We start from the raw sequence: 27533 nt of genomic DNA, 5'->3' as shown, positions 1-27533 counted from the left end.
AGGGACGTTGGATATAATTATGTAGTATCAACTGGAGACAAATGCATTGGAAAACAAAACCAAAAAACAAATACACTTATGTTATAACTGTTATATATATGTGTATAAATACTTTTTTATATATATAATTATATATATGTTTATAAATATTTATACATACATATACATATATATATATATATATATATATATATATATACATAAATATGTATTTATATATCTATATATATATATATATATATATATAAATATATATATATATATATATATATAGATTTTATATATATATATATATATATATATATATATATATATTTATTGTATATTTATAATATATATATATATATTTAAATATATATGAAATTTTTAAATTTGAGTGTTTGCTAGCAGCGCTCATGGACGTTGAAATAATGTGCTTAAAGAAAAGCAAACAAACAGTCAAAAACGAAATTAAAATGATGGAATGTTCTTAACGTCAGCTTTGACGGAGAATATTCCCTCCAAATGGCGATAAAAGTTTCAGTACAAACTCGTAAATTATAAAAATTTAGAGCGCTTTTGACAAATTGATCGGCAAAAATATTGTCGACTGTGCTGGGTTTCTGAAAAAGGGAGAACGATTTTTACATGATATCAAGATACATTCAAGCAAAAACTTTTCTGATCATCTAGTTCGAATTAAAATCATTCAAAAATGTTTAAGAGAAAACAAAATAATGTTCCAGACTAATTCTGCAATTTCTGTGAACAATTCAATTCTGACTTAAAGAGAATAGGCAAATTAAGTTCAAAACAGGAATAAGTGAAAGATTTCATTATTTGCATCAAAAATTATTTGTTTCTGCTCGGTTCGGTTATTAAACAATGTTTTGCGGAGAATTTTTAAGTCAGAAAAAGTTTCAGGATCGTAAATTTTTCCAAAAGGAAGACATTCGAAGTTTTTACTATTAATCACGGACCAATTTTAAGAGTAGAAATTTACGCGCATGGTGACAACAGCTACAGAAAACATAATTAGTTCAATTTTGCTTCAATATTGTAATTATACGTCACAATTCTCCTCGTTGTCGATTGTTGAGCTTTATCAGCGTGAAAATAAAAGACAAAATTTGTTCACTACTATCCAACGTGACCTTCACTGTTGTCCACTTGGTGAATCCTGTCTCCGGTTGCTTAATAATGTGTAAATTAGACAGGTGAAAAAAACTGATTGATGATTAATTGTAAAAAATTCCATCTCAATGTTAATTGCGTTTTAAGAAAAAAATGTGTGGATTCGCACCTACTTACGGATTTCTTATAAAAATTTCTTTATGTAATTACTCTGAATTGCGCTGTGTGTATTTTTTTTAAAATTGAAACATACCCGGAAGATTGCCGGAAAATAGCCGCCGTTGATCCCCATAACCAAGATTGAGATTGACAGAAAAGCAAAAACTAATGAAAAAACGATTTTTGTACACAAAAACTCAGAAGTGCGAACTATTTTGATGTCATGTTGGAGCTCAACGTATTACTGTTTCGTAGAGAGGACACGGGAAACATATCAGAACCAATAAGCATTAGAAATAGCAACTAAGAACAGAGTTCGAGTAACGGGCATCTAAAAATGTGCTTTATGGGTTTATCCCGTTTCTATTTCTGATTTCGTTTTTTTGATACTGACTCGTTTCAGATCTGCTTTGCTGAGCAACTGCTGTCTAAAAACACTTTTAGTAAAATGAGCGGAGATTGAAACTAGCCTAGAGAAGTCGAAAATATTTCACGCAAAATGTTGAACAAGCTGTGAACTAAGGTAAAGCGAAAAATTTTACTTCGACGAAGTAAAAAAACATAGCAGGACAAGTCCTGACGTACAATTCATAGAATTTTTCATTGACTAAACAGAAAACTAGACCAAGAACGGACTATGAATGGATTGGGAAAACCATTCAGAAAAAAATCCGATCCAAAAAATCGAAAAAACTGTAAAAATCAAAGTGAAATTGCCGCATGTGAACAAAAAAACCACTAGCGAGAAAGCGAATTTTTGTTCAAACACCGTTTTCTCACTCTACTTTAAATTTAGAGCGAAAAATTTTCACGCCGCAAAACCACTCGCTTTTTCGCTTCACTTCCTGTTTTGGCGTGACCAAAATCACTACTCCAAATTGATGTCAAAAATCATGAAAATGTGTAAAAATGTTTAAAAAAAAACATAGCCGGAAGAATACCAGAAACGATTCAAAATAGAAAACTGGCCAATATGAATGACATAATTAAACTTCTAATTATTATTACTAATCATTTCGAAACAATAACAGTACAATGAACAATGGAGAAAAATCTCAACAGAAAGACCTGATAAAGCATACAAAAAAACTATTTATAAGTAGCAACTCCAAAACAACTGTCGGTAGAAGATCAAACAATACTGCTTGTTGTCATTTAAAAAACCAATTAACAAAAAAAACAAAAAAACGTCGAGAAAATAAAGGTTAGGGAAATGAAATGAAAGAGAAAAAAAATAATCTTGACAAAATTTCCACAAAATTTAGCTATAAATTAACCGCTAAATGCTAAAATGCTAGCTCCCAACCCTTAATTTAAAAAAAAGGCATTACTGCTTCTGGTCAGGCATTCACTCACCCAATACCATGCATATTATTGAAACAGAAATAAAAACGCAAAGAACGAAAACAACAGAAAATTAGAAACGTGTATTATTTATTTTGTTGAAAAACCCTACTGTCTAGCTTCCAGTGACACCTCTTAGCAGCAACACAATAGCTCACAATTAAAGATTTAACAGGAAAACATACCCGGACTGCTGGAAAATAGCCGCCGTTGATTCCCATAACCATGATTGGGATTGAAAGAAGAGAAAATAATTTAAAAAAAAATTTTTTTAGGAAAACAATTTTGATGTCATGTTTTAGTTGAATATACTCCTGTTTCATAGTGAGACGATACAGGAGCTAATATTAATACCAATAAGCATTAGAGATGGTAACTAAGACTTATGAGAACATAAAAACGAAATAAAAAAAATAGGAGCGCTATAATAGCCGGCTGAGAGGCTGAGCGGCTATTAAAAAGCAAAAAGCACAAAATCAGAAGTAAACAAAAATAAGCAAAAAGACGAAAATTGGCCGGTCATTATCAAAAAGAACTCAAAATTAATTAAGTCAAAATACAACCAAATCAACTAGAACAACTAATTTGAACCAAAGACATCCACAAAAGCTACAAAATTGAAGAATACACAAAATATTTTTCACGTGTTTCATTTCCTGCTTCAAAATTCACTACAATAAAATTGACTAAAAACTTATCCAATACTTTTTTTCGAAAAAATGACAGCGCCCCAATACAATTCAAATTATTTGAATTGTAAAAAGAACACGAACACCGCAATATAGCTCTGCTCAGCTTAGAACCATTAAAATAAAATTTGGATCTATGAATATAGGCAAGATCATATACCATAGAATAATCATATACGGTTCTTGCGAATCATACTAAGATCATTTCGGGTTCTTCATTGCAAGATCATACTACGACATTTTTGTATGTCTTATATGAAACCATATATGTTCTTTGTATGATTACTAAAAATGTTGATCCTGGGTGGTAAACGTCTTTACATCCTCTGCTACACGTTCCTGATTAGCCTCCTGGACTTTTAATTTCTTGGAGGAAACAAAAGACTAGACCTAGATTGGAAAATAAATGTATTGCGAAATCCACTAACAAAAAATCCGATCAAAATCTTTAAAAAATAACAAAAATCAAAGTCAAATTGCCGCATGTGAACACAAAAATCACAATTACAAAAGTTAAAATTTTTTGAAACGCCCTTTCCTCATTCTACTTCGAAATCGGAGTAAAAATTACGCCGCAAAACCACTCGCCCACTTCTTATGTCGGCGTGACCAAAACTTCTCCAAATTGACTGCAAAAATCATAAAAATGTGTGAAAATGTTTCAAAAACATAGCCGGAAGAATACCAGAAACGATTTAAAAAAAACCGACCATTATAACTGACATAATTAAACTTCTAATTAATATTACTAATCATTTTGAAACAATAACAGTACAATGAACAGTGGAGAAAAATCTCAAAAGAAAACCTGATAAAGCATATAAAAAAATTATTTATAAGTAGCAACTCCAAAACAACTGTCGGTAGAAGATCAAACAATACTGCTTGTTGTTATTCAAAAAAACCAATTGACAAAAAAACAAAAAACGTTGAGAAAATAAAGGTTAGGGAAATGAAATGAAAGAAAAAATAAAATAATCTTGACAAAATTTCTAAATGCTAATCTCTAAATGCTAAAATGCTACTTCCCAACTCTTAATTTAAAAATCTGTCATTACTGCATCTGGTCAAGCATACACTCACCCAACACCAAGCACATTTATTAAAACAAATAAAAACGCAAAGAACGAAAACAACAGAAAATTAGAAACGTGTATTATTTATTTTGTTGAAAAAGCCTACTGTCTAGCTTCCAGTCACACCTCTTAGGAGCAACACGCCTAGAATAGCTCAAAACTAAAAAATCAACAAGAACACATACCCGGCAGATTGCCGGAAAATAGCTGCCGTTGATTCCCATAACCATGATTGGGATTGAAAGAAGAGAAAAAAATAAAAATAAAAAAAATTTTTGTAGGAAAACAATTATGATATCATGTTGTAGTTCAGCATACTCCTGTTTCATAGTGAGAAGATACAAGAGCTAGTATTAATACCAATACGCTTTAGAGATGGTAACTAAGACTTATGAGAACAAAGTACGAGTAACGGGCATCTAAAATTGGGCTTTATGGGTTTATCCCGTTTCTATTTCTGATTTCGTTTTTTTTATTCTGACTCTTCTGTTCATTTTGAATTGATTTGCTGCGCAACTGCTGTTTAAAATCACTTTGAGCAGAATGAGCAAGGAGTGAAACTAGCCTAGAGAAGTCAAAAAGATTTTACGCAAAATGTTGAACAAGCTGTGAACTGAGTTAAAGCGAAAAAATTTTATTCGACGAAGTAAAAAAAAACATAGCCGGAACAATTCCGGAAACGACTAAAAGGAAAAAACTAATGCCGCTAACTAACATAAAACTTATTCTAATGAGTGACCACAATAACTAGCATAATGCTTATCGTATTGAATAACACTAATCCCTTTGGAACTAGAAAATGAAGAAGAACAATGAAGAAGTAGCTGACCGCAAAAAACGATAAAGCATGTGAGGAAAATTTCACATTGAGTTGAAAGTTAAAAGACACAACTTTTGGCAAAACCTCAAGCGACATGGTTAATTTTATTTCGTTGAACCACTGCAAATTGAGAGAAAAACTCAACACAAAATTTTCAAGTAAAGAAAACGGAGGTTAGAGAACAGAAATGAAGAATAAAACCAAAAAAATTCTTTGTAAAATTGCAACAAAATTTAGCCACAAATGATGAACCAGCAGTCATAATGCTGAATCTAAATCATTATTTTGAAAAAATTTTAATACTACTGGTGAAGCGTCCACCATCCAAAAAATTGTCGATTTTTAGTAGTAAAAACGAAGAACTAAAAAAAGAGAAAAAAATTAGAAATATGTAACATCTATCATTGAAACGTGCACTAGATAAATTTAAACAACACTTTTAAAAAAATTCTTGTTAAGAGCTAGAACATTTAAAAGTAGCCAAGAGCACACTCTAGAAGATTTTAGCAAAATAGGCAAAAAAAACATGAAAATCCGCAGAAATCTTTGCAAAAAATACTCAATTATCTTTACCAAAAAGACTCAAAACTAATACCAAAACCATCATCATGTAACAAAAGCACCTAGTTTGGACTATAGGCATCCCCAAATGCTATAAAAACTAGAAGAACATAAAGAGCATCTAAAAACAACTTGAGACGAAATCTTCAAATGTGCATTTTCATATTTCACACATCGCCGACAAACTTTCATTGGAGCGAACAGTGTATGAAAAAACTTCCAAAAAAAGAGCAAGTAAAATAGGCCAGTTAAATTTTCCTAAGCTTAGCAAAAAACAGCCAAAAATTACGAAAATAGTTAAAAATTTCTCAGTTTAATGTCATTTTTCTTTTTAAAAAAGTCGCTCCATAACAATAAAATCGTAATTACTTGGTATTATAACTAAAATAAGTCTATTCAAAGCCCATTCAAAGCAGTGTAACAAATTAAAATGCAAAAAAATTGCTAAAATTTGTCTAAGTTTCAGCAAAATTGCTGAAAAATCTACAAAATGGTATAAAATTCTTATTAATGACCAAAAACCTACAAACCACTATCAAAATAACCCTAAACCAAAAATGATAAAAAGTGATTTTTAAAAGCCGCACGTGAACACAAAATCTCGCTCGCTCACAGAAATTTTTTTCACACCTCAATTTCTCGTTCTCTCGAAAACAGCGGAATGAACAAAAAGAAAAAAACCACTCTCTTTTCGCTCCACTCTTCAATTTTGTTGAAAGCTCGAACCACTCCAAAATTTTTCACGTGTTTCATTTCCTGCTTCAAAATTCACTCCAGCTAAATTAATTATAAAAAGGTCTTCTCCAATACTCCTCTTCGAGTCGTAAAAAAAGGAGCGCTATAATAGCCCGCTGAGAAGCTGAGAGGGGTATTAATAAAATTGAGTAACAAAATTTGAGCCTCACTGAAAAATTTTGTTGGCAATATAATCGTGGAAACTGGTTACGAAATCCATAAAAATTAGTTACAGAATTCCGTTACTGTTGCTAAAGTGAAAGTAGCGATCCTTCACTGTGAGAAATATTGACTTTAAGAAAAAGGTGACAAGGTAATGTCACCACTTATCCAAAAAAACCCACAATGAAAAAAGTGTACCCTAATGTATTTTTTAAAAAAAGACAGCTGGGCACCAGCAAAACTGAGACAATGTGCAAATTTAAAAAGGCGATCAAAGTAGTGCCACAGTTGTGCTATCGAGGTAAACAAACAACAACAGGAAACAGTTGGAATTTTAAGCTTGTGTAGAGATTACAATTGTAACTTGGATGGTAACTATAGTGGTAATGATGACTAACCCACAAGGAACACTGGCTTCATCAGTGTCTGGTCCCAGTGGATCACACTGACTTGTCCAGAGGTGACCTGCTCTGGCTCATCCTGTTGATGGTCTAGTGTGGTCCATGTCTTGAGAGTGTACTCTCCAGTGTCCTCTGTTGGGTTCACATTCTGAACCACCAGAGTGGTCACTATTCTACTACTACTAACACTAGACACACTCTCTCTGTCAGTCTCTTCCTCCTCTTCTCTCAGACTGATTCTGCTCTCTGTTATGACTGTTCTGTCGTCCTCTACAACAATCACACACACTGAAATTGACGCCAATTGACATTATCTCACCTTTTACAGTCAATATACTATGTTCATGTGTTACCATGATCTCATCTACACAACAATAACTTAATCTATTTAACCAACCATCTGCAATTGCTTAAAAAGTCCCCCCCCCCTCAATTGTACAAAGCGATGCATCAAATGTTTTAAACTAGAGTGACAATTACAATAATGCTCAAATGAAGCAACATAAGTTTCGTATATCTCCCACCACCAGGACCCCATTTGTTCCTATCATCCGATTCAAGTCATTACCCACTAATACGAGTGGTCAAATGAGAGTGGTGCTCAAATTTGAAACTAGCAGATAGTTTGCACAAGTTTCAATTGCGCATTCCTAACACATTCTATGATAAAACGAAATGGGGTAGCTGATCCACATTTCCAACTAATGGCACCTACTATCTCCAGACCAGAAACCAGGTGTGCCAGCCTCTCACCAAAACGTTTACCAAAGCACCAATTTTAGTTTTTCTAAAGTACCTCCAGCTGTCTACTGTCTACTGAGCTTAATGAGTACTTTGTGATCCAGAAGCACTGTGAACATCAGCCAGTACTCGATTCGAACCCCCGTCTCTTACTTGCAAGTCTAGAGCGTTAGTCTTTTAAGCAACTAGGGTTAAGCTGTACCTCTTGAGCATCTCTTGTATCATATTCTCTTGTTATCTATTCTTGCTCTAGGCTTCATTCTCCTAGCTTAGTATAAGTAGAGCTTCTTGTTAAGTTTCGTCAAACTTATCTTGAGAACAAATTACACTGGGTTCTTCTCTCTCAGCCCTGAAAGCGCCTACCTATGATTGGCTGGTCGTTTCTGTACCACTGGAACTTAGTAGTTTCTGGAGGTCCCTGGATGGTGGTGGTGAGTTGTAGGGTGGATGCCTCACTGACTGGACCCTGTGGCCACTTGGGTTCATGGAGGATGGTTGGTGGAGGGGGGTGGAAGGGTGGAAGGGATGGCTCACTCACTTCCACTCCCACCACTTGGATTGGGGCAGCCACTGTCACCACTTGCGAGTCAGCCACCTGAACAACCAAATAAAGACGCAAACAATCAACAATCAAACAAACAAATAATTGGATGACTTTTTTGTGCTTCTGATGAACACAAGTCACTCATTCACAAAAAATGATCTTGCTATTAAAAACCTAATCCAAATATATGATTTTAGAGTCTTCAACATCATAAGAACTTGTATTGGAAACGACAGAATTGATGGCAAAATATAGGAGCAGCTTCAAATTGCAATTGATCTTTCAATTACGCCTTTTTAACAGAGTTCTATTTGGTGCTGAAATTTAAGTAAGTCTTAAGTATTAATCTTAAAAGACAGCTATTCTAGCGAAAACATTTTTTGGGTAATATTTTGAAGAAATTGTAATGATAGCAGTGTTTTCTTGGTTAGCCTCTGGCTTAATCTTACTAAATTTACCAGAATTTTTGACGAATAAGATTGGTTGAGAAATTTAAAACACCGGAATTCTATGGGTTCAATTAACCCAACCAAACCTTACTTAGTTGAATTTTAGACGCTAAATATTACCTAGCGCCATAGCCATGCCTCAGTGACCCGTGGAATTTATAATGAACCTATTAAAGCCTATGGCGAGGGAGTTTTGTTTACACAAAAAACATATTCTTCTCTCTTTCGCCTGAACGCCGTTTTCTATTTTCAACGATGAAGAATATTAATTTTGGTGAGTGAATTAAACAGGAGGAAACCAATCAGATAATTACAGTCTTTACGACTATGATTGGCTTTAACTCTAAAAATTTTATATTTTGATTTGTCTACCATTTTCACCAGCGCCAATATCGATATTACAACTAATTTTTCCATCTTTTTGCTTGATTTTACTTTTCTCGAAAAACAGTTATGTGAAAATTGAATTTTTCACAAAGAAGAACTTGATTAAAATGGGTTCAAAAACTGAAGGTCATATTTAAATCGTCATGTTGACTCAAAAGCTCACAAAATCAACTTCAAATTATCACAAAATATATCTTAGTACTCTCGCTGTCAGCAAGTATCTACAATTTTAGAATACTGTCCTTTTAGAAAATTATACAATTTCACAAGTATGACAACAATTATTATCAAGAACAATTTATTATCAAGTTGAGAGTTGTTGTTTCTAGTTTTTACCCTCCATATAGTGAGTCCTGATAATGCCTAGAGAAAGCGACCTTCTGTTGCTGAGCTCCAGAAGCTCTCGCAAAAATGTGCTTTCCTCAAACTTTTGCTTTTCTCACTGAATAATTTGTACGATGGATATGAAATCTTGCTCGAAAACAAAATGATTTTTTTTATTCATGCGAGTTATGAGAAGCCGTTCTAACTCATTCAGGCATTTTTGTAAAATTCCCGCAAAATTCATAATAAAATTAGTGCTAACTGAAAAGCTGCAAACGCTCAATATTTATAAAACCTTTGAGTATGTTTTTGTATGCTTTTACAATTTACATGCAATGTTTAGGGACAATTAAGAACCTTATAGCGTTAGAGGATTTTGAAGTACCATCTCTGAAGTTTTTTACTTGGTTTTCGCCTGATTTCTTTGAAATGTTAGTTGATAACTTTAGCCCTATGACTACAAAAACTGATTTCGCCTAATATTCTACGCCCCAGTCGGTAGAGCACAAAAAGCGGAGTTCAAGTAATCAAAATTAATGTTTAATAGTTAAACTTGCGCTGATGTCGAAAGGTTAAATGGAACAATTTCTACTCTTCAGAAAAAATATACATTATGGACATAGGAGGATAACTAATGCCTAATTTTTAATTTTTTTGATTCAAAAAAACCAAAAAAAGTCAACAGATGACAACTGAATGAATTATATCTTATTCTAGAAAGGCTAAAACAGATTTCAGGTTAGATAAAGAAAAGGCTATGTAGTAGTTGACTTTTATCTAGATATTTGCATCATATTTGTCAGGTTTTATCGAAATGGCCGCATTAAAATATATATATAACAATTCATGTCCACAAAAGTGTTAATATTTCACGATAACTAGCGGTGAGTGCTGCAAATAGAAAACAGCTTTCAGTGATAATGCGGACGCTATGATGCGATTTTTGCTCGCGTGTCGCATGATTTTCGTTTGAAACCTGGACCCTGTTTCCATCTTGAAAATCAGTTCTATCAACGAAATCTAGTGACATACCTCTGAGTGGTAAGTGTCCTGGTTGATACAGAGGACATTAGTGTATGTGACCTGTTCTCCCTCCACTGAGGTTGCCATGGCAACATACTCCCCAGCATCCTCCTCCGTCGGCTGTCCTATCACCAGAGTACTGTGCACGTGATCTTCCTCTGGCTCTCTCACAACCACCACTCTCTTCCGGAAGTCCTCCGTGATTGGCTTTCCACCTGCAATCAATTATCTCTAGATCAAAAACAGAAGTTAGGACACTTATCTGCTTAGAAGTACTTTATTCAGTTGTTAAGAGTATAAAGAAGAGATTTTGAGACTGGCTCACCTTTGTACCATACAATTTTGGTGTCATCTCTGGCCACGAAAGTGGCATCCAGTTGTGCCTTTGTGTACTCTGGCACTATGACCTGTCTCTTTGGCTTCCCTATTGGCCTCATCTCCTGTGTGAATTGGGTCACTTTCAGTTCACTCGTCTCTTCTGTCACTCCCTCCTGATTTATCACCCTAATCATCCCCCATGCAACAACATCCTCACATATATCCTCAAGGTCACAAGTGTTAGGATCATAGGCAAAACGATTCTTAGAGGTCATATTGTCGAGTACAGAGAGGTAGAGAGATGCAGTCTCGTGTAGAGCAACTACAAAAATTGCAATCGAATCCGATTACTAAGACTCGCGCGAATGGCAGTAATAGTCGAATTGAAAACTTTCAGAAATCTTTCAACATTTTCAATTCTCTTCATAGACGATGCGGAAAGTTTTTTTTCGAATAGATAATTGAAAGATAAAAACACAATTTTTTGGGAACTTTATATTTGAAAATGCATAATAAAATAATGGCTTGAATAATTCTCAGAAGTATTTCAGACAATTTTTTCGATGGCTTATTGGCTCAGTAAGAAATTTATGTTTAAGTTGTTCAAATGGTTTTCAAGACTGAAATGTTAATTACAGAGAGAATATAAGAGATGAAAGCACGTACAAATGGAATCAAAATCTTACAGGACTCTTGCAATTACTAGAGATAGTTTCAATTGATTGTCAGAATTACATTAAGGCATCATTATAATTGACTACAGTGTGTACCTGACAGTGTAGTTTCCAGTGTCTGTCTCCTGAGTGTCCAGAATGACTAGACTGGATGTGATCTTGTCCTCGTGAACATTCATCACTATCTTCCTCTTGTGGTCTTCCTCAAATCTCTTCCCGTCCTTGTACCACACCACTCTAGTATCTGGGGTACCTCTGCAATCACAACCATACACAATAACTGCACACATGTTCACATGAATAAGTGTTTCTATGTCAATTATATGTACAAAATATTACAGGACCTAACTCCAAGTCAGTTTCAGTGCCGGACAAGTCTAACTGCAAGTTATATTTCATAACACTCATTTTTTATTCTACTTCTTGGTTCAACCTTACGGATGATTCAACAGCTGCACTTCCACAGTTTTATTTTTTGCAATCCTGCAAATGGGGCCGGCGATGTGAAGGACACTGTGAATTCTCGTTAACAAAGCCCGGCATCAATCAATATCAAACTGGACTGACTTCCAGTCAAACTGTAGCAACAAAATCAAGCGAAACAAAACAAAAAATGAATTGCTTTATAAATCATAAGATCTAATTAATCCCCTCCCACCCTAATTCAATTACATTATCAGTACTTACTCAAAACTATGATGATGCTAATTTTTACAATTGGCAGTCGGGTCTAGGCCAGGACTCTCAATTCTAGATGCCAGCTTGACAGACTTACCAGAATTGTACATAAGTTTGCCCAGTACTGATACAGACTTGAGGTTAGATTACATACTATCCGACTTAAAACACTTTGTCAATTATGGGAAAATCATACCATGTTAATAACCTCCATGTTTATTATCAGAGTGGAAAAAAGATTGATTAACTGTTCTAATTTAATCGGTTTACTTCGTACAATCGTATAGAATCAATTTAAAAAAATTATGGCCAAAAATTGAATGCGACAGATTGTGGCAGCGAATGATTTTTCAACAATTACTCTAAAAAACTTAAAATATCTGTAACTAAGTGATGACAATATTTTGTATCAATTCATAACGTTTTCATTACTCCTGGGCCCCACAAACTAATATCCAAAATCAATTATTATTGATATTAACTAATTATCGTTTGATATTCCTGTCAGCTAACAAAAATGTAAGAAAGGATCATTTATGAATGCATATTTTCTCACTTATATAGTTCTATGACTTTTTGCAGAAATTTTTAAGGTCAAAACTAGGAAAACTGTTACCGAGTAAATGAGCAACGCTATTTGAATAGAGCAAGAAATGAGCAATCTAATACGTCATATTTCTTAACCAGTTAAATGCACACAAATTCTCTTCTAATATACGTAGAAAGCTCCGAAAAAGTTCGTTTAACATTATTTTCGTCGAGCCTACTAATATACTGAATCGAGTGCGCTCCTTTTTGGCTTAATATTTTTATGTTTCGAAAACGTATTGGTGACCGATCTGAGCCGAAAATCAACTCAGACAAATACCTGCTAAAAAAGATCAAGCTAGATTTGCCTGTAAGTAAACGATGCTTTTCGCCGTGATGATGCTACGAAACAGATGCCGTAAAGTTTCGATATAATGTTTATGCCTTGATGTAAAGCGAGTATATTTGGACAAAATAGATTGTGCGTTTTGAATACAATTGCCTCAGCGTTATGATATAGAGTGCTTATATGAATTAACATTCCGGTAGTCTGATTATTGAATTTTTACACAGCTACATTTTTGGTACCGCGACCCTACTTTTTTGGTGCCGCAATATTTATGTTACCGCGACCCTAAATTTTTGTGCCGCAGTATTTATGTTACCGCGAACCTACATTTCAGGTGCCGCTATATTTTCGGTACCGCTCCGCTTTCGAACCACCATTTTGAATGAAAACCCCAACTCGTATTAACTTAAAACGGGTTGCCAGTCTGCATTGTCAGATTCCGATACGTGAACAATCAAAAAGCAAGTCTACTAAAGCAATGCCAAATCCTTTATGCCCCATCACTTTTCTTTGGTTATAGCTGGAGAAACTTGACTACTACTTGACCCATTATTCGCTTTACTTTATAGATTGCCTAAGATAGGTTCTTACGCCGAAATTCTCTCTGAGCACATTTTCACTATTCCTCGTTTATTCTTACAATCATCCACAAATTACACTCCGCAGATTGGACAAGGGCAAGGCCGAATAGCAGAAATTCAGACATAACATGTGCAAGGGCGCCTTCATCTGGACTATAATGATGTGTTCACACCTCAGTTGCAGTGCTAACAGTCCTACCCTATTTGATGCCCCAGATTGGACATTGGATGACACGTTTACATATACAGTTCTTCGCTGTTGCTACTTAGAAGAGAAGGGTTACTGCAACTAGCGGCACAAACAAAACTGTAAGACTCATCCAATAAAACAACATTTCTGATTGTCGTAAATTGATCAATAACCGGCAAATCTAGCTAACCCCTCTTAAATTGACTCACACTCCTTTTTTTCGGATAATTTCCCCGGTTGCCGATAATCTACCCCTCATAATTTTTTGAGTTTAAAAACCCTGAGGCTAGGAGTTAGAGCAAAGCTTCTGAAATTCACATATCTTTTTCCGCCAGATCGTAAAGAAAAGCAAGTAGTACTATCTTGACAAGTCTCAGCGAAATAGAATATTTTTTAGAAAAGGGAGCTGAGAAACCTTTATATATACTTAGACTTAAAATATCACCAATCTTTTTCCGCCAGATTGTAAAGAAAAGCAAGTAGTACTATCTTGACAAGTCTCAGCGAAATACAATCTTTTTTGGGAAATTCAGACAAAATGGTCCATTATGGCCACATAGCAAAAAAATTGACCTCAGATTTGAGAAAAAAAGTGAGCACATAATGCTATATTGTTCAATTTTGAAAATCTTTGGTCAATTTTGAGGCAAATCAAAATTTTTAGAAAATCAATACCGAATATTGATAAATCGTACTTTCAAGCTTAAAACCGTCCAGTTTACTGGATTACCATTCCGTAATCAAGAATTTGCAAAAATTGACCAAAATTTGAAAAATTGGACAGATAATGGTGTGAGATATAAACTCACAACCTCCGGCTCAAAAAAAAATTGTCTTATTATATTCGTATCTCGTTTTCGTACCGTACCGTCCGCTTCGTTTTCGTGCCTTAACTTCACTATTCACAATTTCCGTTCATTTTTCATCAACGTCGCTCTCCCAAAATTTTGTTTTTCGTTTTCGTTTCCAATCATTCCGTTTTTCTTTCATTCAGAGTTGTTTTTCTCCGCCTAAATTTTTGCTGCGATGTAGTATGTTATATGTGATGAAGTATGTTGTTGTTTTTGCAGTAGTATGTTGAGTATGCTTGTATGCTGGTTTGTTGTTTAGGTCTTATAGCTTTCTAGGGTGTGATTTAAGTTTAGTCTCGAGTTACGGCTGGGTTGTCCTTTGACTTTTCAACTCTACTAATTTACTAGCCCTTCTGTTGTAGTATATTAATTTTGCTGCTGTATGTTTGTGTGTACCTGTACGATTGCCATTTGGTTTGGTCCTGTCGCCTTCTAGGGTGTGACTTAATTTTATTCTCGAGTTACGGCTGGATTGTTTCGCGACTTTTCCAACTATCTAAGTCTACAAACACACTATTATAGTTTATTAATTTTTGCTGTAGTTTGTTTAATAACGTTAGTATGCTGATTGTTTGTTACGGTTTGGATTTTGATAGGATGTGACTTAAGTTTATTCTGGAGTTACGGCTAGTAAATTTCTCGACCTTTTCATCCTTTAAGTGTACTACTGCAGTGCCGTAAAAAAGTTTGTCGTTAAATTTGTCGTTATAGACCCATTATGAACTATATTAGATTGTCTTGCAGTAGCTTCTCTCCTTCTTCCTAGGGTGTGACTTAAGTTTGTTCTGGAGTTACGGCCAGGTTGTTTGCTTGAGTTTTTGCTGTGGTCTGCTAACATACTTCTCTCCGAACTCATTTCCCGCCCGTTCTTTCCCACCGTCCCGTTTCGTTTGTTTTCCCGCACGTCCCGTTTCCGTTCTGTCGCGCATTGCTCGCTCGACCTCTTGTCCGTCCCGTTTCCGTCACGTCGCGCGTTGCTCGCTCGACTTTCCGTCCGTAACGTCTCCGTTTCGTCGCGCGTTGCTCGCTCGACTTCCCGTGTGTCCTTTGCCTCCCTCCGCGTTGAGCGCATAGCGTTCACCGCTCCACTTCTGTTTTTGTCGGGCACAGTGTGCTCGACGACCTTCTTTGCTCTTTGGGTGGTTTGTTTTACCGACTGTCTACAGTGTGCGGTGTCTGGTGTCTTTTGCGTTGGGTTTGTTTTGCGTGGATTTGATTTGTATGGAGTGTGCATATAATAGATAACCGTGTGCTGTGGTAGTTTTGCTAGTATTTGGAAACAATAACATCGTGATGTCTAATAGTCTTGATCAAAAAGTCAAAAAGTTGTACGCTGCCAGGTCAAAGCGTGAAGCTGAATTGCATGCTATACATGAAGATATTCTTCATTGTATAAATAGTCAAAGTAGGCGAGTGAAAGTTGAACGCCTAGTAACAAAGTGGTGGCGGATAACAAACTTTGCTTTTCGTGCTTACGGGACAAGCACACATTCCGCCAGTGCCCTCAGCCAAGAAAGTGCCAAGCAGAGGGGTGTAATAGTTCGCATAACTCACTATTGCATGGAGCAGATAGGGTTTTCCCAACAAAACAGTCAACATATCCCAATACTATCCAGTCTTCTGGCAACACAGGTCAAAGTAAAGCAACTACTAGTCAACAGCCGTCTAATAAGACCACAACAATATCACCTGTTACTGATGTTAAGGGGCTCCTTCAGTTAACGGAATTGCAGTTGGTCAATTCGTCCGGTTTAGATACCAAGGCTTTAGTGTTGTGTGATACCGCCTGCAGTAACTCTTGGGTGGCCGGTAGTCTCGCAGATAGACTCGGTTTGCACGGTAAAGCACTAAAGCTAACTGTCAAGTGTATTAATACCGAAGAAGTAGTTGACACTAGGATTGTTGAAGTTACTGTGAAACCAAGAGAACATCAAGATTTCGAACAATTTACCATCAACCCTTTCGTTAAGGAGAGTCTGAACGTCGGCTCAGATATAATTAATGTACAGGCCCTGCAAGAGGCTTACCCACACTTAGCAGTCCTTGATCCCGTGACATATTCCTATAAAGACATTGAGATGATACTCGTACAAGATGTCTATCATGCCATCCGCCCGTTAGAATACTTCTCTGCCGATGAGAAGCGTTCACCCGTTGCCGTACGCTTACCCATAGGTTGGGTTTTAAGCGGTCCGTTACCATCAAGTTCTTGTTTAACCTCAACGTGCTTTAAAGTGAATATCGAACATGACAATGAGTTAGCAAGTCAAGTAAAGTCATGGTACGACATTGAATCATTCGGGGCAAACAAGCAGGTCGACTCCAGATCTGCAGCAGACGCAAGGGCTCACGAGATCCTTGAGAGTACCACCATACACAATGGCCTGAGATACGATGTCGGAATGCTGTGGGCAGCAGACAACATCCAGCTCCCAAATAATTACTTCTCCTCCCTTGAGCAACTAAAATCGCTCGAAAAACGTTTGGCCAAGGATGAAGACCTCAGAGAGAAGTATATAAGTACCATCAAAGAAGACCTTAATAAGGGATATGTAATTGAGGTTCCCGACGCTCACAAGGTTGAGAGCCGGTCTGATAAAGAGTGGTACCTACCCCACCATCCGGTTTTAAACCCGAACAAACCAGGTAAGGTGCGTAGGGTGCTCAATGGAGCAGCAAAATTTCATGGCGCCTCACTGAATAAATATTTGCTCACTGGCCCTGATCTGCTCAAAAATCTTATTTACGTACTTCTTCGCTTCCGACAACATCCATATGCCGTCTCTGCCGACATCGAGGGAACGTTTCTACATGTTGGTGTATTACCATCAGATCAACCATCACTTCGCTTTCTGTGGCGGGAGGACCCCACAACTAACGTTGTAGTGTATCAATATACGCGCCATATATTTGGGGCTAAAGACTCGCCCACATGCGACAACTATGCATTACAACGCACTGCGAGAGACAATGCCAAGTTTTACCACGAAGCTGCAAAAACCGTCCTTGAAAACTTCTACATGGTCGATTATCTTGACTCAGTGGAGTCTCCAGAGAAAGCCATCAATAGATCGAAGGAATTGGTACATCTTCTCCATCTCGGTGGGTTCAAGCTTACAAAGTTCACAAGCAATGTACCAAATCTGGCTGACCGAATTGATGGTTCCCCTCAATCTACTAAGCCCAAGGTTATTGTTTCATGTCAGGAGGATTCATCGCATGTGCTAGGGTTAAAGTTGGATCACACTAATGACACTTTAGTTGTGAGTCGGGGTACAAGCTGCGCTATCACCAAGTCCCTCACGCAACGCTTGGTCCTAAGTCTTTTCTCGAAAGTCTTTGACCCCATTGGTCTTGTCGCACCGTTTACCGTCGGTGCGCGACTGCTCTTAAAAGACATCTGGCGTGTCACAGGACAACAATGGGATGACGAGCTCCCACAGGACATGGTTCAAAGATTTTTGGTCTGGAGTGCGGACTTACCAAAGCTTGAAAACATCAAAATTCCTCGAAGTTACTTTAGTGGACCCTTTGATAATGTAGAATTGCACATGTTCGGTGACAGTTCCCAGGATATTTTTAGTGCCGTCGCATTTCTTCGAGCCCGAGTAACAACTCCTACGGGCAAGGTAAAAACAGAGCTTGCGTTTGTTTTGGGGAAAGCGCGCGTGGCGCCAATGAAAGTAATGACTGTCCCAAAACTGGAGTTGCAAGCAGCTCTACTTGCCGCTCGATTGAAAAGGGAGATTATGCAAGCACTTACTGTATCTGTTAACCAAGTATTCATGTGGACAGACAGCACGACCGTTCTCCAATGGATTAACTCAAATGAAAAGCAACCAATCTTTGTTGCGAACCGTGTTTGCGAAATTTTGGAGTATACCAGCGTTGACCAATGGAACCACGTCGCAACCAAGGATAATCCAGCTGACGCTGGCACGCGTGGAATGTCCGCTGAGGTTTTGCAACTAAGCAGTTGGGTCAATGGTCCACATTTCTTAATTAACTCAAGTTTCCCTTTCGTACCGAACAAAGACGTCATTAATAACATCAATCTTGGCGTCAACCAGGCAGTAATCATAGAAGACACTGTTTCTCTCGCTACATCTGTTAAAAAAACAGATAACTCCAGTTCCGTCGTTATTCCCATTTGATAAGTTTAGTTCTTATCAAAAGTACTTGCGCATTGCCGCATACGTTCTCCGGCTTTTGCCGAAACATGCCGGCTACCGTAACCCCAATGGTAGCATTACTGACCCTACTGAGCTTGACGAAGCCGAGCGTCATCTACAATAATTGGTGCAAGGAGAGTCTTTTTAAGCCGAAAGAAAAGATCTTCTTGACAATAAATTAGTTAAACGGAGTAGCCGAATTGCTCCACATTCACCGTTTATTAGTCCAAATGGGCTAATCCGTTCCTCGGGCCGTATCAAGCGCTTAATTGAAGTTGGTTTTAATGTAAAGTACCCAATCATCTTAGATCCACGTCATCCGTTCGTAAAACTATTCCTTGAACACACGCACGTAAAGCATTATCATCAAGGCGTTGAATACCTAAGATCAATTGTGCAGGAACACTACACAATACTGAAACTAAGATCATCCTTGCGCTCCATCAAAGCACACTGCCTGAGATGCCGAGAATTCCAAGCTGTAGCTATGCAACCAATCATGTCTGACTTACCTAAGGAGAGACTTGCTTACCAGTCTCCTCCCTTCACGAACACTGGCGTTGACTACTTTGGGCCATTCTATGTTACTGTCCGCCGTACTACTGAGAAAAGTTGGGGCTTCCTCTTCACCTGTCTCACTACTCGCGCTGTCCATGTCGAGATAGTTACATCCATGGACACCAGCTCCTGTGTTATGGGAGTTGAGCGTTTTGTGTCACGTAGGGGTACACCTGCCATGATTTGGTCAGACAATGGCACTAACTTTATTGGAGCGGAGAAAGAACTCCGAGAAAGTATTGAAAAGTGGAACGTTGTCAACATTGCAGCTGAGCTCGCTCACAAAGGTATAAAGTGGAGGTTCAATCCACCCAGCGCACCACATCAAGGTGGCATCTGGGAGAGAATGGAACGCAGTTTCAAGCGCGTGTTGTATACTATTCTTCGCACGCGTCGCCTCACGGATGAGGTACTGCATACTACCTTTTGTCTCGTGGAGAATGCCCTCAATTCGCGTTCTTTAACAACCGTAAGCGCTGATCCGTGCGATTTGAACGCTTTAACGCCCAACCACTTTCTTTTAGGAGAATACTCTACCGGTATTCCGTCTGTTGTCGGCAATAATGAGTTTGACCATCGTAAACGTTACGCCCGTGCACAGTCGTACGCTAATGCGATCTGGTTCCGTTGGATCAAAGAGTACGTACCGACGCTGAACCGACGCTCTAAGTGGCAGACGCCTGCCGAGCAACACCTTAAGACCGGTGACTTGGTTTGGATAGTTGAGGAAACCAACCCTAGGGGTTACTACCCAACCGCTCGGATTGTGGAACTCCGTTACGGCTCCGATAGCGTCGCGCGCTCCGCCGTTTTACGTACGTCGACCAGTTCACTCGTCCGTCCGCTTGTAAAGCTTGTACCAGTTTTCCCAGCATCTTCTTCCGGGCCGGAGGATGTTACCGAGTAAATGAGCAACGCTATTTGAATAGAGCGAGAAATGAGCAATCTAATACGTCATATTTCTTAACCAGTTAAATGCACACAAATTCTCTTCTAATATACGTAGAAAGCTCCGAAAAAGTTCGTTTAACATTATTTTCGTCGAGCCTACTAATATACTGAATCGAGTGCGCTCCTTTTTGGCTTGTTATTTTTATGTTTCGAAAACGTATTGGTGACCGATCTGAGCCGAAAATCAACTCAGACAAATATCTGTTAAAAAAGATCAAGCTAGATTTGCCTGTAAGTAAACGATGCTTTTCGCCGTGATGATGCTACGAAACAGATGCCGTAAAGTTTCGATATAATGTTTATGCCTTGATGTAAAGCGAGTATATTTGGACAAAATAGATTGTGCGTTTTGAATACAGTTGCCTCAGCGTTATGATATAGAGTGCTTATATGAATTGACATTCCGGTAGTCTGATTATTGAGTTTTTATACAGCTACAAAAACAAATCAATTTGACTTTCGATCATACGTTGGCCTTTTTCATTAGAAATTTAAATTTGACTTTGCAAAACAACTAAGAGACGAGTTGATTTTTTAGCATGGCCATTTCAAATGTCTTCTTAATTATCGCTCTTATTAAAAAATTCAAGATCAAATATTAGTTTTATACCACTGGTTCAAAACACAACTTAAAAATTTCGAATGAAAACATTTTGTGGACTTTATTTCCTATAAGTTTCAGTCATTTTTAGTTAACTCTGACTTCATGACTTAAATCAAAGCCACCAATTTGGAGTTTATTACTTTAGAGATCAGTTGATGCAATTTGAACTTACAACTTGTCTTAACAATGTTGATTTCTGTTATGTTTCAACAATTTCAGCTTAACTTTAGAATATTTAAACAACGAAATATTACGTAAACCAGCATCCAACAACGTGTAATATATATTTTGTTAATGTAAAATGTAACAATTTGTAAACTGGCGTGATAATTAGCGGTTCATCAAAATTAACAAAATAAAATTTTGGTATCACATTCAACATATGGGGCTAAAAAATCAAGTCATGAACCCTATTATCAAGGTCTCCTGACTGTCTGACGAAAAAGGTGTAACCTCAAGGAGCTCTGCATCGCAAAGGATGATACTGCATTAGAGAAACTCAATAGGTATCCAAAATTTTTCAAATTGACCTCAAGGATCAATTATCAAGGTAGAGTTTTACGATTTTTTTTTAGCTATGGCAAGAGAATTTTGATCGCAACAGTTATTATTCTACCTGTCTCGTTTAAAATGTTGGGGATAGATTTAACTTGTTTTATAACAGTCAGATTGTCTCTCAAATGTGAAAAATTTACTTGAATCACTGAAATAAGTTTCCAACTTCCTTGTTAATACTAGAATTATCTCAAATAGTAGCTTTATAGTTCTCTTGTATTTACACTATGAAGTTGCATCACTTTATTGCTAAATGAATCGTAATAATGAAAAGCTGGAGTGATTACGTACTCCAAACATCAAAACATCTGCGCCAAAGCTATGCAAATGTTGTAATTGCTAAAAAAAAATTTAAAAAATTAACTAAAAAATTGTTTGCCCTCTCAAGTTTTAGAGTGTAATATATTGTCGATAGTGATGATATAGTAGTGATTATAATATTTCATAACAAGCACTGTTAAGAGTTCTGAAATAATTTTAATTCGTAATAGAGGTCTTCACAGATTAAAGGCGCGAGTGTTTATGTTAATTGACGGAAATTGAAGAGTGACTTGAGTGGTTCTATTTGTAGCTATATGTTGATGTTCTAATTGAGTAAAAAAAGTCGGAACTTGAGATGAGCTGCTGCTGATGATGATTTAGACCAAGAGTTTGATATCCCATTAATTTGTTATTTTACAGTGGCAATATTTTAAAGTGGCAAATTTGTAAAATAGCACAAAAACTTCTCTTAACCTTTGCTCCTCTGTGCCGTAATTTCAAAATTGTTAACAGCTTGAAAGTTTTGTAGGTCAATACAAAGCAAGCATGTAAATATTTTGTTTCCTGAACCTGCTCCACTAATCGATCGTTCCAACTAGACCAGTTTCTTGAGCTATAAAGTTTTCCCTCTATTGAAGCTTTCAAATACTCATTTAGTTCATTACCTGATCTGGAAATCGATGGAACTGGTCTGGCTGGGATAACTCCTCACAAGTGGACTGCTCTTCTCTACCAGTGGAGCTACGTATGGTCTAGTCCACTCCGTCACTTTCAATTCCGTCGTGTACTCTATCTTCCGCCCATCTGGGGAGGTGGCTTTGATGGTGTAAGTGCCCTCGTCCGCCACAGTCACGTTCTTGAGGTGGAGGGTGGAATTGATGGACTCGTTGTCAATTGTATAGTGGAATCTGGTGTGCATGTCCTCACTCACTTCACTTCCGTCCTTGTACCAGACTAGTTTTGTGTCTGGATGTGCGTGTAGTTTCACATCAAACTGGGTGGAGCCATACTCTGTCACTTGTCTCACGTGTTTAGGCACCTAATCAAAAAAACAAATGAAGCAAATTAAACAGAAATGAGATTCCAGTTAGTGAACTAAAAGCGAAAATTGAATTGGATCAAATACTAAAATCTAAACTATAAGCAATTATGTAACTCCAATATCACTGCATTTTCCCTGTTTTGTGTACAAAAATCCATTCATTCATTCATTTATTCACACATTTCTTAAAGATCTTAAAGATCTGAAAAGGTCTTAAAATACCAGGTAGCGACAAATAGACTTATTTCAAACTGACTTTGGAAACTGTTTAATGATTATTGACATTTCCAAAAACAGATCCAGAAAACAGAAATTTGAAAATTTAAAATCCACAGTGTCAAATGAAACATAGCAAAAACTATTGATAATGATGTTGTTCGTTTATTTAATTTTAATTTACCTGGTGGAATTGTGGGTGTATCAAGTGTGCATCCCTGACAATGGGGGGTACTGAGATGTGGGCAGTCCTCCTCACTGGGGGGTTGCCCCCTGGTCTCCTCACTTTACAAGTCCAGACTCCAGTGTCTTCCGGTTCGACATTGGCAATGAAGAGGGAGGATGTCCTGTTCTCCCCAGTGTGTTCTGTCACCGTGAACACTCTTCGCTTGTCTTCGTAAATTCTGTTCCCGTCTTTGTACCAAATCAGCTCCGAATCTGGAAGAATGTTTTGCAGACTTACGTCCAGTTTCACTGGCTGTCCGGTTGCAACTGGCTCGGGTGTTACCCGGGTGCTTTTTCTCGAAACTGGTTTGATGACCTTCAACTGAGAGAACATTCTGCTGGTCTCGGGAGATTCCGAATCGATCATTCCAGTGGGGGGACTCGGAGGCTCGTATACGTTGTGCACGTAGGTGCTTCTGTTCTCAGTCGGCTCATTTGGTGATCGGAGGTACTCAAACTTACTGAGATTGAGTGTGGATTCGTACTGGACTGTTCCTCGTGGGTTGTTGGCCTGGACTCTGTAGCGACCCTCGTCATGTGCAGTCACATTCATAATGTCCAGGGTGGATTTGTGTTCCGAGTCCACAACTGAGAGAGTGACTCTCTTTCGACTGTCCTCTCCAATCTGCTTCCCATCCTGGTACCACACCACACTAGTGTCTTCTGTAGACTCGAAAGAGATCTCTGAATGGACTTTGGTGCTCTTTTTCTCCATATAAGGATACATGGGAGATGCTTTGAGAACTTTCGGAATGCATGGCACACCCAATTCTCGTACTGTAGAAGGAGGTTCGCTTCCCCAACTGGGTCGAGGGAACCGGTGGTCTCTTTGAGATCCGGGTTCCACTTTGACTGATGATTTCATGTGGCATTCTCCGTTGGGGTTCACTGCCCTGCAGAGATAAGTGCCTGCGTCTGAAAAGTCGGCGTCTCTTATGATCAAATTGCATGTCAAGTGGTCATTCTGGACACTGTAAACAGTGCTGTGTTTCACGTCGTCTCTGATTCGCTTCCCGTTTCGATACCAAACAACTTTAGTGTTCGGTGTCTTGGATATCTTGGCTGGCAGCAAAATCTGCTGGCCTTTCTGGACTCTGTTCAAGTATGGAGTCTCCACCAGGAATCGAGGAGGCATCGAGAACTCTCTCGGGTCAGGTGGGCTGTATTGACTGTTCGGCTGAATGGGATTGAGTTTGAGACTGCTCGGCTTTTGAGGCGAATCAAATGCGTCATATGCAGTCGATGGCAGTCTACGTGGCTGACTTGGCAGAACACTCAGACGGCCGACAGAGGTGGCGACACCTCTAGTGTTCCTGGCGACACACAACACTTCAGAGGACGAAAGGTCACCCGTTGCAGAGGGCTGCAGTTGAAGAGTAAAGCGCTGTTGGGTCACTTCACCCCTCGTAACAGGTTCATTCCTCTCTATTACTGAAGTCCCGTTTGGTACCTAAGATTGAAATTACATGGCGAGAGTTGTCTTTGATTAAAAACTTTTCTGGGTTAGAAAAGAACGACCGCCTTATGAGTATCATCTCATCAGATATCAGAGAATAAAAATTCTACAATCAGTGACAAGAGACCTTAATACTTAATGCGAGAGTTTCCATGATAACTTGATGAATTTGACCCTGTTTTAGAGCCTAGTTAAGAAGTTGTCAAATGAAACAACCCTGGCTCAACATAGTAAAAAACAAACATTAAAAAAACTCTGAGATCGTACCAGTCGTTTTCCATTTGAGAACCACTCCACGCTGGGGGGAGGACTTGCCTCCACAACAACTGAGAAGGTGGCAGGTTTTCCTGGGTTGGTGGAGACGTGGCCGACATCCGTCAGAAACCTGGGTTTCGTCATTCGGGGCACCGCCACATTCCAAGTTCCGAGGTCTTCCCGACTAGAGAGGTCGACACTTTCAACGGGAAAGATCTTGATCTTCCAGAAGTCGTCATTGTGCTCCTCGGAACACTCGGACCCGTTGTCAGTCACGACTATCTTAGAGTCAGTCACCTGCAAACACAACAGTCACAATGAACCATAATTATAATACCTAAAAACACAATAAGATACCATAAGATAATCTAGAAAATTTTTTTCTCAACATCAACAACTTAGTCTGCCTTTACATTGGCTCTAAATTATTCGATAAGTTCCCGAGAAATTCAAATGCTGTTAAAAATGTTGCATTTTGGTACTCACTATTTTTCCCTTTTTAATAGGGAGAAAGATGATGTGAAGTAAGTATGAAGAGTATACCTCCTGTGAGGGTGGGTAGTTGTCGTAGTTGTGGAAGAGGGAGGGATCCCTTCCGACTACAACCAGTTCCTTGTACAGGGTTGCTTCGCCCGCAATGTTCCTTGCTCGGATCATTATGTAACCGTCATGGCAAGAGAGGGTGGAGCGAATCATGAGGAAGTGGGTGCCATCCTACACAGTCGATATATAGGAGACAATATGTGTGTTATAAGGAAACAACAACAATACACTACATATATATATATATATATATATATATATATATATATATATATATATATATATATATATATATATATATTATATATATATATATAGGCATCCAAATATCTTCCAAGTCTCTGTACAGTATATATTATATAGTGTGATCCTTGTATTATTAGGAAAAATACAAAATAGGTGGAGTAGAGAGACAGATTCAGACTAACTTCTCTCAGATTTTCGACATGTAATACTGAATAGTAAGCGAAGAGGAAAATTCACGAAGAAACTTTTGCTCAGTTAAATTATCCAGAATAGAAAATAGAAACGAAGGAGGTGATGATGGGGGGGGGGGGGGGGCTACCTGATATGCCCTGTGTGCGTCCGGGAGGTCGTCAACATTCTCGTCATTGAGGAACCACTCGACCACAGGGGGAGGGTGTCCAGACAGGAGACAGGGAATGTGGACTGGCTGGCCTGCTTCCACAAACATGGGCTCAGCATCACTCACGATATGAGGGGGCTCAAGGTCACGAGAGGTAGTACCTACACATACACATACATACACATACATACATACATATCAAATACGTTAACACTCAACAGAAAATATCATCATCACTTCTACAACCACTTAAAATGGTCTGAGCATTGATAAGTTTGTTCGAACATAGTTTGAGTTGAGTGTGAAAAAAGTAAGAAATGTATTTATGTAGCTGATAACCACCCGTATAAGACACAGTGATAGCTGTGGTATAGAGTAAAGACAAGGAGGACAGCATAACTTATTCTATATGAAGCTGTTCACTGAACTGATGTTGGTTATTATGGTACTAACTAATATTGGTACTATAGATGGTAGAAGTGATTCTCCTGTTATCCTGTTATCATCAGTCGAGACTAAAGCTCATTTCCTACTCAAATCAGCTTTCAAAAATGAACTCATTCTGTCATCTGATGTCTTGTTCATTTTTTACGAATGAAGCTGCATCGCCCAATTAGATTGATTAAACCCTAAATTGTTTGTCTCACCCAATGAGCGGGGAGACCGCGTATGTTTGGTCTAAAGTGTCAAATATTGTCACCCAATAGGAGAGGATAGCTTTTATTATACTATTGCGAGCAATGAGGCGTGAAATAGCGAAATGGGTGTAATACGCTGGTGCAATGGGAGCTGCTACGATTGTTATTTTTTGTTTAAACCACGCTTTGGTAGGACCAAGGTAAATCTATTAATTTTTCCTCCTTAAAAAACATAAAAAAGACTATGTTGGTCTTATGTTACTCCGCTTACATTTTTGTCGTTAAATGTTTTATTTAGGTGTAACTTTATTCATTTTTCCTCTCAAACACTTTACAGTGTCTCTCTTTCTTCTGTCTCAAGTTAAGGTATTAATGATACTAATGATGGAGATAGTGGATGTGGAGAGGACATACCCTGTACACAGACAGAAGCAGTGGAGACAGAGTGTCCGGCTGCATTGGATGCGACACATGTGTAGTCATCCTCATCTAGTGGCTCAACAGAGTGAAGAACCAGGTAGGACCTCTCCTCCGTCTCATGGTACGACACTCGACTACCCTACACACACACACAAACACACTCACTATCCATTCCATCTCCAACAATCAACAATCAACACACACTCCCCATCACCTACATGTATACCAAAGGACACATTAGATGTACTTAAACATAGATATTAGAAGGAAAACTTCGTTACAATAAAATACACTCTAAAAAAGTTAAGGTAAATTTACCTGAAAAACACCTGAACTTGCCTCAACAGTTCAGGC

At 37.9% G+C, this 27533-nt stretch overlaps 1 protein-coding gene across 1 annotated transcript in view; it reads right to left on the bottom strand.

Moving 5' to 3' along the window:
- LOC142350940 (muscle M-line assembly protein unc-89-like) overlaps window positions 1-27533 on the bottom strand; it is a gene marked incomplete at its 3' end in the record, with an annotated part of 98855 nt that overhangs the window by 7911 nt on the left and 63411 nt on the right. The window contains exons 20-30 of the mRNA XM_075402965.1: window positions 27174-27318; window positions 26101-26282; window positions 25536-25706; window positions 25005-25289; window positions 23241-24731; window positions 22464-22837; window positions 11617-11775; window positions 10854-11032; window positions 10538-10743; window positions 8165-8396; window positions 7058-7330 (exon numbers count right to left, since the gene is read on the bottom strand). Coding sequence (XP_075259080.1) covers window positions 7058-7330; window positions 8165-8396; window positions 10538-10743; window positions 10854-11032; window positions 11617-11775; window positions 22464-22837; window positions 23241-24731; window positions 25005-25289; window positions 25536-25706; window positions 26101-26282; window positions 27174-27318 — 3697 coding nt within the window. The remainder of the gene's footprint in view (window positions 1-7057; window positions 7331-8164; window positions 8397-10537; window positions 10744-10853; window positions 11033-11616; window positions 11776-22463; window positions 22838-23240; window positions 24732-25004; window positions 25290-25535; window positions 25707-26100; window positions 26283-27173; window positions 27319-27533) is intronic.

The sequence above is a fragment of the Convolutriloba macropyga genome, chromosome 12 (genome assembly GCF_964194025.1).
Source record: "Convolutriloba macropyga chromosome 12, txConMacr16.3, whole genome shotgun sequence".
NCBI lineage: Eukaryota > Metazoa > Xenacoelomorpha > Acoela > Convolutidae > Convolutriloba > Convolutriloba macropyga.
This window is presented reverse-complemented; position numbering and strand designations above follow the sequence as displayed.